Here is a 15,345-nt window from a genome sequence, read left to right as displayed (position 1 = left end):
AAGCCACCAGCTCCCCACCTTCAGGGGAGTCGCTTCACAAGTGGTAAAACAGGCCTGCAGGTGTCTTTCTCTCCCCGTCTTCCCCTCCTCTCTCCATTTCTCTGTCCTATCCAACAACAACATCAATAATAATGACTACAACAATAAAACAAGGGCAACAAAAGGGAATAAATAAATATTTTTTAAAAAAGAAATATCTTACCTGAGTTATTAATTGATATAATAACCATCAACTAAAGCTTAGATAATATTGAGGTAAGTGTGCTTAACTCGGGCTAGGTCAGAGCTCCACATGGTGTCCATAGAGAAAGCCCACTTTGCTTGTTACTGTTCTGTCTCACTAAAATGGTGCAAGAGAACTGCTGCATGGTTTCAGAGTGATTGCTGAGAATGCTCTCTTGAGAATGGCATATTAAGCAAGACAATATTTAATACAACTAGTGAGCGGTTCCAGGTCACTTAAATGGACTCAGAAGAATCCCCGACTATGTCTTGCTTGAGCTTTGGAAGCATGCTGTCAGTGGTGTCTGAGTTCACAAGGGAAGCTCAACTGATGAACGGTAACCTTGCCTGCTTGGGGGAAACTGACATCTAGTAGAAGAGGAGCAGCTGGGCTAGGTCGGCTTGCTTTGTTCACCCTTTCACAGAGGGTAGAGAGAAATGTTAAAGGCGCCTCCTGTCTGTAAATCTTCCAAAGTCTTAATAAAAAGAAAGCAAGAAGGGAATAAACTGAAAAGAGCTAAAGGTAAAACGTCAGCACACCTACCCCCCCCAAAACCACAGAACCCAATTTTCTACTCAAGACCAGGGTGGAGGGCAGAAACTTAGGAGCTTTTAGTGCTCCATTTCCTGATTAAATGCAGACCACGTCAGGGCTCTTAGTGGGAGAAGGGGAGTGTAGCTCCCAGGACATCTGGTCCTTGGTATTAATCTTAACTGTCTGGCGACATCAAGGCATGTGGCTTCTGGGGCGGCAGATACCTGCAATGATGACCGAGTCCGTTCGGGCTGGGCCAAATTTCAATGTCATCTCATGCTTGTGTTTATGGACTGCCAGGTGGTCCTCGTTTGTAAATCTCTGAAACGAAACAGAAATGGAGATTGAAAAAAAAAAAAAAAGCGATTCAGTGCCCTTTTAAGACATCCTAGTGAGCATCCGGTGATAAAGTTGTTCCCTAGAAAGAGCGGCTGGAAAGAGAGGTGAAGGAGAAAACACTGGGAGTGATGGACAAGAAGAGTAGATGGATTTAGAGAGAGAAATTAGGGAAGGAGAAAAAGGCAGTAGAAAGCAGGGGAGAAGGGCGGTGGGTCTGGGGGGGGGGAGGAAAAGCAGGGGAGAAAGGCAAAGGGGGAGGCTGCAGCACCAACTGCTCTGTAATCAGGTCCAAATGAGAGACATGGACAGATTGTCGGTGAAGTAAGGTCCAGGCAGGAGGTTCCAAATGGAAAAAACAAACAAACATTCAGGCAAACTCATCGAAAACAAGGGGAAAATAATTTTTAATAATAATGATAATAAAGAGAGAAGGGAAAGTCTGGGCTCTCACTGGTTATCACAAAAACTGGAAATTCAGAGTGAAGCTCTCTCTCCACTGTGGCGGAGCTGAATTGGCCCATTTGTGAGTGGGCTAACAGGGAGATAAATTATGCAGGGTTAGGACAAGCATTTAACTCCTGGCCCCCACAGTGCTGCAGCAGGAGCCTGCCCAGCTATTTGGCTCGGGGCTTTAATGAGCCAGAATGGAGCTATTGAGGACATAGGCCCAATGCCGGCAATAATGGCACATACAGCCCCATCGGCCAAATGCTGTCTCCCCTCACCGGGCAGCCCGCCTGCGCTCTTTCAGTCATAAAGGGCCAGTGCAATGCTGCTGGCTATATAATGGAAGAATAAAAAATACAAACAAAAACCAATTTTTTTTCCACGATAAAAAGGAAAAGCCCGCTGGTAGGATGAAGGAGGGAAGAGGAAAGGGCGTAGGGATTTTATTTAGAGGTTTGAGTAAAAGAACAAAGAAAAGGTGAGGCTAGCTTTGCCTCAAGTTTATGACTAAGTAAGACAGGGTTATTGGACAATAATTTATGTTCCCTTCCCTTCTTTAGAAGGGGGAGGTGAAGGGAACAGATGAACAGCAGTAATTCAAAGGAACGATACCCTCAAAATTCCCTTTGAGGCTGGCTGGCCATGTTCCTTCATTAACACACGCCTGGAACACAGGAGCAGCTTGGATGCTGCCGCTTTCCTCAGCTCTCTCACTCGGAGGCGCTGAGTCTAGGGTCTGTCTGCCTTTTGTTTCTAAAAATAATGATGTGTAGTTTCCTCTTTTTACCATCACCACTGGACATATACCTTCCTCCACAGGCTACCCCTTCCTTTAGCCCCATATCCCCAGCTTTTGGAACTGCAAACCAAACAATCAGGAGCTGGCCCTGCTCCAGCTCCTATCCACTGAAGCAAGCTTAAGTGCTTTTACCTGAAAGCAGCTTTCCCCACATTTGCGAAGATCTTTCACAACTAGAGCTGGTTAAAGTAGGCCCCAAGCCTGGATGGCACAGGAAATGTTCAATGTATGAAGGACAAAGACATAAAAGAATCAAGAGACAAATACCATGGATTTTGATGGGCAGAGGGCAAATTGAATAAAGAGTGTGTATGTGTGTGGGGGCTATTCAGTCAAATTCAGTTTTCTCTGTTGTTGGGCATCAGCTTTTTCAATCACAGACTTTTTCCTAAGGAAAAAAAGGTGGGGGGAGGGTAAGGAAAAGAAAAATCTTTGGGTTAAGCAAGTCACTGTGTAGGCTCTGGAGCTGCAAGCATCTGGTAAAAGGAAAATGAGATCTAGTCTACATTGTAGGAAAAGCAAAACAAAACATCACTTTATGGGCATAGAAAGTACTAGCAAAATTTCCAAATGTATTGGCAGGGCCAGGGAGGCAGTATAATGTTTATGCAAATAACTTTCATGCCCAAGGTTCTGAGGTCCTGGGTTCAATCCCTAGCACTACTGTAATCCAGAACTGACCAATGCTCTGGTTGAACAACAAAACAAAACACAAGCTCAACTCCTGGCGCCACTATAAGCCAGCGTTCAGCAGTATTTTGGTTAATAATAATAACAACAACATACTGGCAATGGTATAAAGCTTTTTCACAATTGTGTCTATATGTACAAGGAAATTTCATGTAGGTATCTTAATTTTTTTTTTTTTTTTTTACCAGAGCACTGCTCAGCTCTGGCTTATGGTGGTGTGTGTGTGGGGGGAATTGAACCTGTGCCTTTGGAGCTTCAGGCATGAGAGTCTCTGCATAACCATTATGCTTATCTACCCACACCCAATTTTTTAAAAATATAATCATCTATAATCTAGAAGAATAGCTTTGAAGCAAAAAGTTCTTTTTTTACTATCAGAACTCACTTTGTTCAAAACTGAGCTGTTTTTATTTTATTTTCTTCTTTTTTAAATTCAGAGCACTGCTCAGCTCTGGTTTATGGTGGTGCTGGGGACTGAACCTGTATATTATTTATTTTTAAAGATTAATTTTATTTATTACATATGAGAGATAAGAGTTTCCCATTAGACAGAGAGGAGAGGCCAGGGTACCATTCTGGTACATGTGATACTGGGGGTGTTCAAACTGGGAATCTCAGACATGCAAGTAAACACACTACCAGTTATTTCTCCAGCTGCTAGATTTCAGCATAATTATTATTCTTTTAATAATTGTCTTCCCCGGGAGTCAGGCGGTAGCGCAGCAGGTTAAGCACACGTGGCGTGAAGCCTAAGGACCAGCTTAAGGATCCCCATTTGAGCCCCGGCTCCCCACCTGCAGGGGAGTCGCTTTACAGGCGGTGAAGGAGGTCTGCAGGTGTCTATCTTTCTCTCCCCTTCACTGTCTTCCCCTACTCTCCCCATTTCTCTCTGTCCTAACAACATCAATAACAACAACAATAATAACTACAACCACCATAAAAAACAAGGGCAACAAAAGGGATAATAAATAAATAAATAGTATTAAAAAATAACTGTCTTCTCCCACTGGGGCTTTGTGGTGGACTTCACCATTTTAGACAGACTCCTCTGCACTCCCCTCTTTAAATTTCTGACAGAGAGGAAACCATAGTGCCACTCCATGTTCATGAAGTTTCCCCGAGTGCAAATACTCCATGTGGTGCAGGAGTTGGGACCGAGTCCTCCTGCATCATAAAGACTATGTTCTACTAGAGAGCTATTTTTGGGCTCCTGTTTTCATTTTTTTTGGTGGGGGTGAGGGGTAGGGGCCTGGCAGAATAGCTCACCTGGATACTGCACTGCTTTTATATGTACAACCCAAGTTTGAGCCTATCCCTCATTGAAAGAAACTTTGGTGCTGTGATCTTATCTGTCTCTGTCTCTGTTTCTATATAGAAAGAAAGAGGGAGTCGGGCAGTAGCACAGCGGGTTAAACGCAGGTGGCTCAAAGCACAAGGACCGGCGTAAGGATGCTGGTTCAACTCCCCACTTGCAGGGGAGTGGCTCCACAAGTGATGAAGCAGGTCTGTAGGTGTCTTTCTCTCTCCCTCTCTGTCTTCCCCTCTCTCCATTTCTCTCTGTCCTATCAACAACAACAATAATAACCACAACAATAAAAAAACAAGGGCAACAAAAGGGAATAAATAAATAAATATTAAAAAAAGAATGAAAGAATCAAAGAGGCCTAGGGAGAAAACATAATGGTTATGCAAAAAGGCTTTCATGCCTGAGGCTCTGAAGTCCCAGGTTCAATCCCCAGCACCACAATGATCCACAGCTAAGCAGTGCTCTGATAAAAAGTTTACTCATGTGGTCCAGGAGGTGGCACAGTGGATATGGCACTGGACTCTCAAGCATGAAGTCCTGAGTTCAATCCCTGGCAGCATATGTACCAGAGTGATGTCTGGTTCTTTCTCTCTCCTATCATTTCTCATGAATAAATAAAATCTTAAAAAAATTTTTTTTTTTTTTTACTTACTTCATAAGAGAGCAAGAGGAGGCAGAGTACCACTGGTACACGCAGCATTTGGCATCCAGGACAGAGCCAGGAGCCTCAGGCATGCAAGCCCTGTGCTCTACCAGCTGAGCAACTCCCCCTGGCCACCAGCTGAAAGATTTTGAATCTCTTTTAGATTTAGTTTTAGGGATAGTTTAACATTTAAAAAAACAGTTCCCCTTTTGTTGCAATTCTGTTGTATACTCCTGATGTTTTTATTTTTTTTAATTTTATTTATTTATTCCCTTTTATTGCCCTTGTTGTTTTATTGTTGTAGTTATTATTGTTGTTGTCGTCATTGTTGGATAGGATAGAGAGAAATGGAGAGAGGAGGGGAAGACAGAGAGGGGGAGAGAAAGATAGACACCTGCAGACCTGCTTCACCACCTGTGAAGCGACTCCCCTGCAGGTGGGGAGCCGGGGTTCGAACTGGGATCCTTATGCCGGTCCTTGTGCTTTGCGCCACCTGCGCTTAAACCACTGCGCTACAGCCCGACTCCCTCTCCTGATGTGTTTTATTTGTCCAGTAGTTCTCTCTCTCTCTCTCTCTCTCTCTCTCTCTCTCTTCTCAGAGCCAGGTTCCAGGGCAAGTGCAATTTCACTTAGGTTTTTTTCTTTTTTCCAATTTAAATGAGAGAGGCAGAAACAAAGACAGGGAAAGACAACACAGCACAGTAGCTTCCTCTGGTGTTACAGCGAGGGCTTGAACATGGGGCCATGTATAAGGCAAGATGCATCCTACCAGGTGAGCCACCTCTCAGAGGGAACAGAGCAGAGCGCCACTCTGCACAGGTGTTGCTGGAGAGTGGGCCTGCGGCACTCACTCTGCTGTCTCTCCAGCCCTTCTACACGTTTTCTGTTTATTTTGCTTTACAGGAGCACTGCTCAGCTCTGGCTTATGGTGGTACTAGGGACTGAACCTGGGGCCTTCGGTACCTCAAGCATTAAAGCCTTTTTGCATTACCATTATGTTATCTCCCCAGCCTTCATTTATATTTTTTCAAGAATTATTTAATATGAGAGGGGAAAGAGATAGAGAGAGAGAACTGAACCAAGATGCTGTGCAATTCTGACACAGAGTGGTACAGGGAATTGAACCTGCAGCCTCTGGGAGCTCAGGTATGTAAGCTAGTGCTCCAGCAGGCCCACTATTGCTCATTTCAAGTCTAGCTCTCTCGTTTGTTAACACTCTTAATGGATCTTCCCTTTGCTCTTTGATATTACCTATGACCAAGGCTTTGGCAAAGAGACACTCAGGGAACATACATTCTGGATGTAGGGTAAATAATGACAGTTTTCAATAACTATATAGATATTAACCATCCCAAGACAACAGAGGGCTGATATTATTTAAGATGGGGCCTGTCGAATTTGAGTCACCCTGGATCAGGAAGGCAATTCACATGTCCTTGGGGGGATATGCACAGTAACTCAAGTTCAGGCTCTTACTCACAAAAAAAAAAAAAAAAAAAAAACCTGCTCAACAATTTGTTTGGCTTCGCATGTTAACTCTCTTTTCAGCCACCAGGTTCCAGATGTCATCAGGATGCCGGCCAGGCTTCCCTGGACTGAAGACCCCACCAATGTGTCCTGGAGCTCCGCTTCACCAGAGACCCACCCTACTAGGGAAAGAGAGAGGCAGACTGGGAGTATGGACCGACCAGTCAACGCCCATGTTCAGCGGGGAAGCAGTTACAGAAGCCAGACCTTCTACCTTCTGCAACCCACAATGACCCTGGGTCCATGCTCCCAGAGGGAAAGAGAATGGGAAAGCTATCAGGGGAGGGGGTGGGAAATGGAGATTGGGTGGTGGGAATTGTGTGGAACTGTACCCCTCCTATCCTATGGTTTTGTTAATTAATCCTTTCATAATTAAAAAAAATTTTTAAAAACCTTAAATTTTTAATACAGTATAGGGAAAAAAGCATCACTAATTTTTTATTGATCATATATTAAAATATTTTAGATATATTGGGTTCAATGAAATATACTATAGGAAATTCTTAGTGATTTGCATTTGTGACTTGCGTTCCATTTCTTTTGGACAACTCTATCTAAATAAGATGCTCAAAGATCCAGAGGGAATGTGAGTCATGTGCACATTTCCATACTCCACCCCATCCCAGCACCCCACTTTCTCTAAATGCAGTTTATAATAATGTGGCAGTGGTTTCCATCCTGGAGCAATCCTTCCCTCAAAGAACATTTGGCAATGTTTGGAGACATTTTCACATCCGACATCCGAGGGGCTGCTCTTGGCCTTTCGAGGGCAGAGACCTGGGATGCTGATAACAGGGCCCCTCCCCAAAGAATCATCTTAGTCAAAGTGACAGTTGTGTCTTTGCTGAGAGACCCTGCCACAGGGTAACAGGGAAAGAGAGAAAGCAACAAGGGGCGGGGGGGAGTCTGTTTTCTTAGTTCCCCTAGTCAAACTGCCAACACATGTTTTTGGATTGGAAACTTGGAAGGGAAAAAAACACAGACAGAAAACTCCTAACCTCACTTTATAAAATGGCTGATGTGCTACAGATCTGCAAATACTTAGGACAAGGAAATGAGGGAGATGGAGACAGAATTGGGAGAGCAATCTAAATGGAATTCTCATGCACTGTCTGGTAACTAACAAAGACATAATACTGGAGAAGGAGGTGGTGGTAGATAGCTTAGTGGTTATACAAAGAGACTCCCATGCCTGAGGCTCTAAGGACCCAGGTTTAATTCCCTGTACCACCATACAAGAGCTGAGTAAAAAAAGAAAAAGAATACTGGAGAAGGAAATAGGATCTGGCCTTTTCATTCTCAAGAGAGATTTTCTTTAGTCAGGGAGATTAAATAGCAGATAGACAGCATAGGCAGTAGAATTCAAAGTCCCAAGTTTGAGTTTCAGCACTGCCAGACTGATGCTCTGGTTCTTATTCTATTAATAAATAGATATTTAATTTAGTTATTTAAATATTCACTTTCCTACATACAAGAGAGTTTCACATGAAACAGAGAGGAGAAAGAGATAGGCAGATAAGCCAGAGAATCACTCTGTTATGTGGAATGCGGAGACCAAACTGGGAACCTCAGGCACACAAGCCCAATGCCCCAATACTCTACCAGCCACAATAAATAAATATGTAAAAATAGATATTTTTATATTTAAATTTTTTTTTTTTTAATTTAAGAAAGGAGACATTAACAAAACCATAGAATAAGAGGGGTATAATTCCGCACAATTCCCATAACCCGATCTCCATATCCCATCCCCTCCCCTGATAGCCTTCCCACTCTCTATCTCTCTGGGAGTATGGATCCAGGGTCATTGTGGGCTGCAGAGGGTGGAAGGTCTGGCTTCTGTAACTGCTTCCCCGCTGAACATGGGCGTTGACTGGTCGATCCATACTCCCAGTCTGCCTCTCTCTTTCCCTAGTAGGGTGGGGCTCTGAGGAAGTGGAGCTCCAGTACACATTGATGGGGTCGTCTAAAAGAGATTTTTATTTATTAATTTTTCCCCAGGGCACTGCTCAACTCTGGCTTGTGGTGGTGTTGGGGGCTTCAACCTGAGATCCTGGAGCCTCAAGCATAAGAGAAAAAGAGAAATATTAAGAAGCATGAAATGGAATAGTAAGACTGATACTAGTTGTAGAGTGGGCAGTTTCTTATTAGCGATTTTCCAAGGGAGGCCTTTGGTAAAAATCCTTTCCATGTACTTCTAGGAAGTCTCCCATTATTATTATTATTGGTGATTTAATAATGATTAACAAGATTGTAAGATAACAGGGGTACAATTCCATATAATTCCCATCTCTAGCGTTCCATATCCCACCACCTCCATAGGAAGGTTGCCTATTCTTTATCTCTCTGGGTGTATAAACCAATTTTTTTTCCTGCCTCCAGGGTTATCACTGGGGCTCAGTGCCTGCACTATGAATCCACTATTCCTGTGGCCATTTAAAAAAATTTTTTTTTTTGGATAGGACAGAGAAACTGAGAAAGGAGGGGAAGATAGATAGATAGACAGACGCCTATAGACTTGCTTATCACTTATCCCCATCCTGCAGGGAGGGAGCCAGAGGCTTGAACCTGGATCCTTGTGCTTCGTATACTGTGTGTGCTTAACCCGCTGAGCCTGGCCCCTGGACCAAAATTCTTTATGGGGTGTAGAAGGAGGAAGTAATTAAATGTTCAACCAGTAATTGCTTCTCTGCTGGACATGGGCGTTGGTAGATGGATCCACATACCCCAGCCTGTTTCTATCTTTCCCTAGTGAGGGAGAGCTCTGGAGAGATGAGGTTCTGGGACACGTTGGTGAAGTTGGAAGTCTCACTTTTACTCAGCCTCTGTAATTGGAGAATCTAAAATCTTTCTTACTAGCAAACTAAGTGAATGCAGCAAGGAACAGTGTTAGGAATGACAGCCTGGGAAGTGAGTTAGTGAGCAGAGTGCCTACTTTGCATGGTCTAGAACCACATATGACCAATGGTTTTTTGTCAGTTTCTAACACAGTTATGTGTGCATCTGTACACACACACACACACACACACACACACACACACACACACACACACACACACACACTGTATATTCCATACAAGATACATATTAAATATACAACTCAATTCTTTAAAATATTTATTTATTTGCCACCAGAATTATATGAGTGGGGCTTGATGCTGGCACTATAAATACACCACTCATGGGCAGCCACATTTTTTTTTCTTGTCTTTCCCCTTTCCTTTCTTTTTTATTAAATAAGAAAGTGAGAAATTGGGGAAGAAGGAGATACAAAGGGAGAGAGAAAGATCCTTACAGGCCTATTTCACAACTTGTGAAGTTTCCTCCCTGCAGGTGGGGAGTGGGGAATCAAAGCCCATTTCTTGTGCATGGTAAATGTGTGTGCTCCACTAGCCCCCAAGGTTTTATTCATTACATACCAGAGAGATTCAGGGTGGGCTTAGATGGTTATGCAAAGAGACTCTCATGTTTTGAAGTCCCAGGTTCAATCCCCCACACCACACTAAGCCAGAGCTGAGCAGCAACTCTGAAAAAATAAATAAATAAACAAATAATAAAAGAGAGATTTGCATGAGGAAGAGAGAAGGAAGGAGAGAGAAAAAGACAAGTCAAAGCACCGCTCTAGTTTGAGTGTTGAATACTCTACCAGCTGAGCTATTTTCACAGCCAAACAGGTCAATTATTTTATTTTGTTTTATTTTCTTTAATCAGAGCACTGTTCAGCTCTGGCTTATGGTGGTGTGGGGGATTGAACATGGGACTTTGGAGCCTCAGGCATGCAGTCTCTTTGCCTAACCATTATGCTATCTACCCCCACCCCTCAATTACTTTTTATTTAAGTATATTCCTATGTAATTAAAAATATTTATTTATTTGTTTATTCCCTTTTGTTGCCATTGTTGTTTTATTCCTATGTAATTTAACTCAGATTAAAACTGGAAACATTTTAGGCAACCACAATGGCTCCCTTATACACCTCTTGAGCTTTTTAAATGAAAGTGAAATAACACACTTAGCATAATAGCTGACACACAACATGTATATACTTCTTTTTCTCTTTTAAAAATCTCAGAGTAAACAGCTACTATAATAAAAGCCAGCTGGAACAATCAAGCTAAATCCTTGGTAAAATATTGTGACCAGGGGGTCAGGTGGTGGTGCACCTGGTTAAGCGCTCATGTTACAATGCACAAGAACGATGGTTCAAGCCCCTGGTCCCTATCTGCAGGGGGAAAGCTTCATGAGTGGTGAAGCAATGCTACAGGTGTCTTTCTGTCTCTCTCCCTATCTCCCCCCTTCCCTCTCAATTTCTGTCTCTAGGTAGTAAATAAATAAATAAATAAATATTTTTAAAAATATTGTGACCAATGATTTCTCTACAATATGCATTCAAGCCCTAGCCAAATTCATTCCTGAAGTGCTATTTTTGGCTATGACAGCTCTAGTTTCTACATGTATTTGTCTCAAACTTAAAATATGACCAAAAAAAAAGGTGCTAAGCTAATGACCCTCACACTCATGCAGTACCTCTGAGCAGCCTCCTCAACACACTTTTCTGTCCCTTTATCTTGGTGAAAATGAGGGAGGGAGAGAGGGATGGGGGGCCGGGGGGGGGGGGGGAGACAGAAACAGACTGGGAGACTCCACAGCACTTCTGTACCATCCATGAAGCTCCCCTGGGCTGGAGCAGGCCAGTGGTTGTCCTCTGTGGGTGCTGAGGATCAAACCCAAGACCTCGCACATGGTAAAAGAGCGCGTCCTACAGTCACTTCACGTTCCCTTCCTTATTTCAGAGGAGTAGACTGGGGGAAGGAGAACACCAGAACTCCTGGGCTACCAGGAAATGAGCCCTGAGTGCCTCAACTACAGCGAACCACACAGGGAACTGGGTTTATGTTTGTGATCATTTGAAGCCATTTATGCTAAAACCTAGCCACCCCATTCCCTGAAGTTTGTGGGTTGGCAGCATTTTATGGAAAGAATAGTTTTCTTTTACTACAGTATCTACACTTGGGCATATTCTGATTAAAGAAAATAGTATGAAAAGGTCATAGAAAACCTGAGGAACTACAAGGAACAACTCAAGTATACAGCGATGCCAGTGCCAACCAAGGTTGAAAGAATAAGTGACCGTCTTTTTAACAGTATTTAGTCACTTCAACTAATCACCTATTCTGAAGGAAGAAACTGGAGGTCTGCTAACAGTCTTGATAAGCCTTCTCACTCTCAGTACATTCCTTCAGTTCCCAGGGCAAAGTGTCATTGATCTGGGAAAGCAGAGAAGGGAGAAGGGAAGGGACTATGAGCATACACCTCAAAACAAACAGAGCTTTCATCTGTACCTGAGTTAGTCCCAGGTTTCTGCTTTCTTCAAGATGCTGATGTTTACTAAGTGAGTCACATCCTGCTTTGAATGCTCCAAGGCTCTTGAATGAATCATTTCAAAGCGCAGGATTGTTCAGCAAATAAATATAACCACAGCAGCAGCAGCAGCTCATATGTGAGCTTCATGTGTGAGCAAGGTAATTTATAGAGGAAAAATAAGAACAGGAAACTTCTTCCAAAAATACTCCAAGAGAAAATGCCAGGGGAATAAAAGAGGATAACCGTGTGGGGTAGGGGTTGGGGGGGTTGAGGGGGTATGGGGGTGGGCATCAAACTGAACTTAGAGCAAATTCCTTTGTTTGAGGATCCAGGGATTTTCTGTTATAGGATGGCTGTTGGGAGTGCCTTAGAGAGAAGATTCTGACAGCTGACTAATTTAGTCCACCATAAAAAAGAAAGAATTCTAAGAGCAGAGACATTTGATAGGTGGTCTCTGGCAAAGCCATCTGTACAGCGCAACTCCCCAAGAACTAGGATTTTCTTTGTTCGTGGAAGTCTCCCAGACACCTAGAATAGCATCTGTATCATTAATACTTTTTTCTTTTTGTCAAATAAATGTTAACATCTCACTAAAGTGTTACAAAAGCATCTCCAACTTACAAAACTCTTGTTAGTGTTTACAATGGGGGGAGGCTATTTATCATCATTCATATTGAAAGGAAAGTTAATATTTATTATTTTAAAGATTTATTTGTTGGGGTAGAGGTGTAGAGAAGCAGTGCATTACTCTGGTACATGTGATGCCAGGCTTTGAATTTGCGGCATCACGCTCCCACCCAGGTCCTTAAGCATGGAGGCACCAGGGGTGACATACTTGGTAGAGTGCACATATTATATGCCCCCCGTCCTATATGCCAGGGGGGAGCTTCAGGAGCAGTGAGGCAGTGCTGCAAGTGTCTCTCTCTCTCTCTCTCTCTTTCCTCCTTCCCTTTCAGTATCTGTCTCTCTTAACAGCCAGTGAAATAGTTCAGTTGGGTAGTGCACTGTTTTACCACCTGCATGATCCAGGTTCAAGTCCAGTCCCCATCTCATTGAAGGAAGCATCCCTGCTGTGGTCTCCTTCTGTCTCTAAAACACTCACCACACCTGGTCACTCTTTCTGGTTCCTTGTTTCTTCCTCCTGTCTATAACAAATGTGGAAAATCACGAGCCCCATGGGTGGCATCTTGTGCCCAAAGCCCAATTCATACTGACCAACTCCCACAGGACTGGGCAGTGTAGGAAAAGAGGGTGACAAATAGGATTTTTCCTAATTTTAAGTTGGGAAAGGTTATTTGGATATTTTTTCATCTTTTTATTATGTTTATTTATTTATTGGATAGATAGTCAGAAATTGACAGGGTAGGGGTAGGGAGGGAGGGAGAGAGACACCTGCAGCCCTGCTTTCACCACTCACAAAGCTTTCCCCCTGCAGGTGGGGACCAGGGGCTTGAACCAGGTCCTTATGCACTGCGAGATGTGCACTCAACCAGGTGTACCACACCCCAGCACTGGTATTTTTCATTTATTTAAAGTGTATTTACGAGGCACTGAACCATTTATGGTACATGTGCGTATGGGAGGCAGGGTGGGGGGCCGGCCAGAGCACTGCTCAGCATTTACAGCACCAAGGAGCGACCAAATGAAACTACCCACAGAATAATAGCCCTTCATTTTCCTCTCCCCTTCTGTCCACTGTTATATTTTCCACCTTTATGATTCTGACTACTCTAAGTACCTTATGTATGTAGGCTCAGACAGTCTTTGTCTTTTTGTGACTTATCTCACTTTTAGCATGTCCTGTAGCATACTGCAGAACTTCCTTCCTTGTAAAGAATAATATCCCGTTGTATGTATATACCATGTGTTGTTTGTTTATACGTTCATCATCAGTCAATGGATGCCCGGCTGGCTTTCACATTTTAGCTACTGTGAAAAATGTGGATGTGTATATGGGTATACAAATATTTCTTTCAAGACTCTTTTTTTTCTTATTCTTTTTCTTAATATTTTATTTATCTTTTTTTTTAAATTATTTATTATTGGATAAAGACAGACAAATTGAGAGGGGTTGGGGAAGACAGAGAGGGAAAGATACAGAAAGACACCTGCAGCCTGAACCTTAATCAATGCACCACCGACTGGCCCCTTTAATTTTAATTAAGAAAGAGAAACACCAGAGCACTGCTCAGCTCTGGCTTACAGTGGTGCTGGGCACTGAACCTAGGAGCTTGAAAGTCTTGTGCATAGTCTTTATGTTGTCTCCTCTGGCCTTTTTTCCTAACTCTTTTTGGTATAATCAGAAGTGGAATTGCTGAATCATATGGTAAATATTTTTAATCTTGCCAAACTGTTGTTCACTTGACTATGTTTTACATTCCTGTCAGTAATATACAGGGTCCCAATTCTTCTATATCCTCACCAACATTAGTTATTGTCTGCTTTTTCCCATGTGATGTGGTGTCAGGGAAAGAGCTCAAGGCACACACCATAAACTGTCAAGCAGCCTTGCAGGCCCAGAAGGAAAATGATGAGAGACAGAGAGAAGAGAGACATCTAAGTGTAACCCACTACCCATGCAGCTCCTCTGGGTTATGTCATTATGCTTCTAAGTGTTGCAAAGACTTAAACTCAAAGCTTTGTGCACGGGAAGGTATACAGCCTACAGAACGAGCTACTTCCCAGCTCCACACTGCTTGTTAAGAACAGTCATCTTATAAACAACAAGGGCCACCAAGGAAAAAAACAGCCTCCAGGAGCAGTGGATTCCTAGTGCAGGCACCGAGCCCCAGTGATAACCCTGGATGGGGAACCACAACAACAACAAAGAATAGTCATCTTAGCGTGAGGTGTTATTTTTGTAGTTCTGAGCTGAATTTTTCTAATGATTCGTAATGCTAAACCTCTTTTTAATTTTTTTTAAACCATAGAAAAATTTTAAAGCTTTTTTAAAAAAAGTATTTTATTTATTTTATTTTTGAGAGAGATACAGAGAGAGAAAGACACAGAGAGAAACACCAGAGCACTGCACAGTTCTGGCTTATTGTGGTGCAGGGGGTTGAACCTGGGGCTTCAGAGCCTCAGGCACGAGAGTCTCTTTGTATAATGATTATGCTATCTACCCCCACCCTAAAATAATATTCAATAAAAAGAATTAATATGGATCCTTCCCTAATACCGTATATAAAAGTTAACTCCAAATGGATTTTTAAATAAAATTTTTAAAAATTTTATTCCATTTTATAAATAAAAAGTATATATGTAAACAAATATTTTATTTTAATGATAGAGAGATAGGGAAAGGATACATAGACCAGAGCACTGCTTAGCTCTGGTTTATAGTGGTGCTGGGGATTGAACCTGGGACCTCAGAACATCAGGCATGAGAGTCTTTTACAGAACCACTCTGCTGTCGCCTCAATTTCAATTTTTTTCCCCCCGCCAGAGTCACTGCTGGGGCTCAGTGCCTGTAC

General features: G+C 42.7%; 1 protein-coding gene across 5 annotated transcripts in view; it reads right to left on the bottom strand.

Annotated features, from left to right (window-relative positions):
- The window catches only part of LOC103109263 (cyclic AMP-dependent transcription factor ATF-7), a 105,901-nt gene that overhangs the window by 37,196 nt on the left and 53,360 nt on the right, over nucleotides 1-15,345 (bottom strand). For all 5 annotated transcript variants that reach the window (XM_060195258.1, XM_060195256.1, XM_060195255.1 and 2 more), the window contains one exon: nucleotides 982-1,078. In XM_060195258.1, coding sequence (XP_060051241.1) covers nucleotides 982-1,078 — 97 coding nt within the window. The remainder of the gene's footprint in view (nucleotides 1-981; nucleotides 1,079-15,345) is intronic.

Source organism: Erinaceus europaeus, chromosome 7 (assembly GCF_950295315.1).
Source record: "Erinaceus europaeus chromosome 7, mEriEur2.1, whole genome shotgun sequence".
In the NCBI taxonomy this organism is placed as follows: domain Eukaryota; kingdom Metazoa; phylum Chordata; class Mammalia; order Eulipotyphla; family Erinaceidae; genus Erinaceus; species Erinaceus europaeus.
The sequence above is the reverse complement of the archived record's forward strand: the minus strand, read 5'-3'. Positions and strand labels throughout refer to the sequence as shown.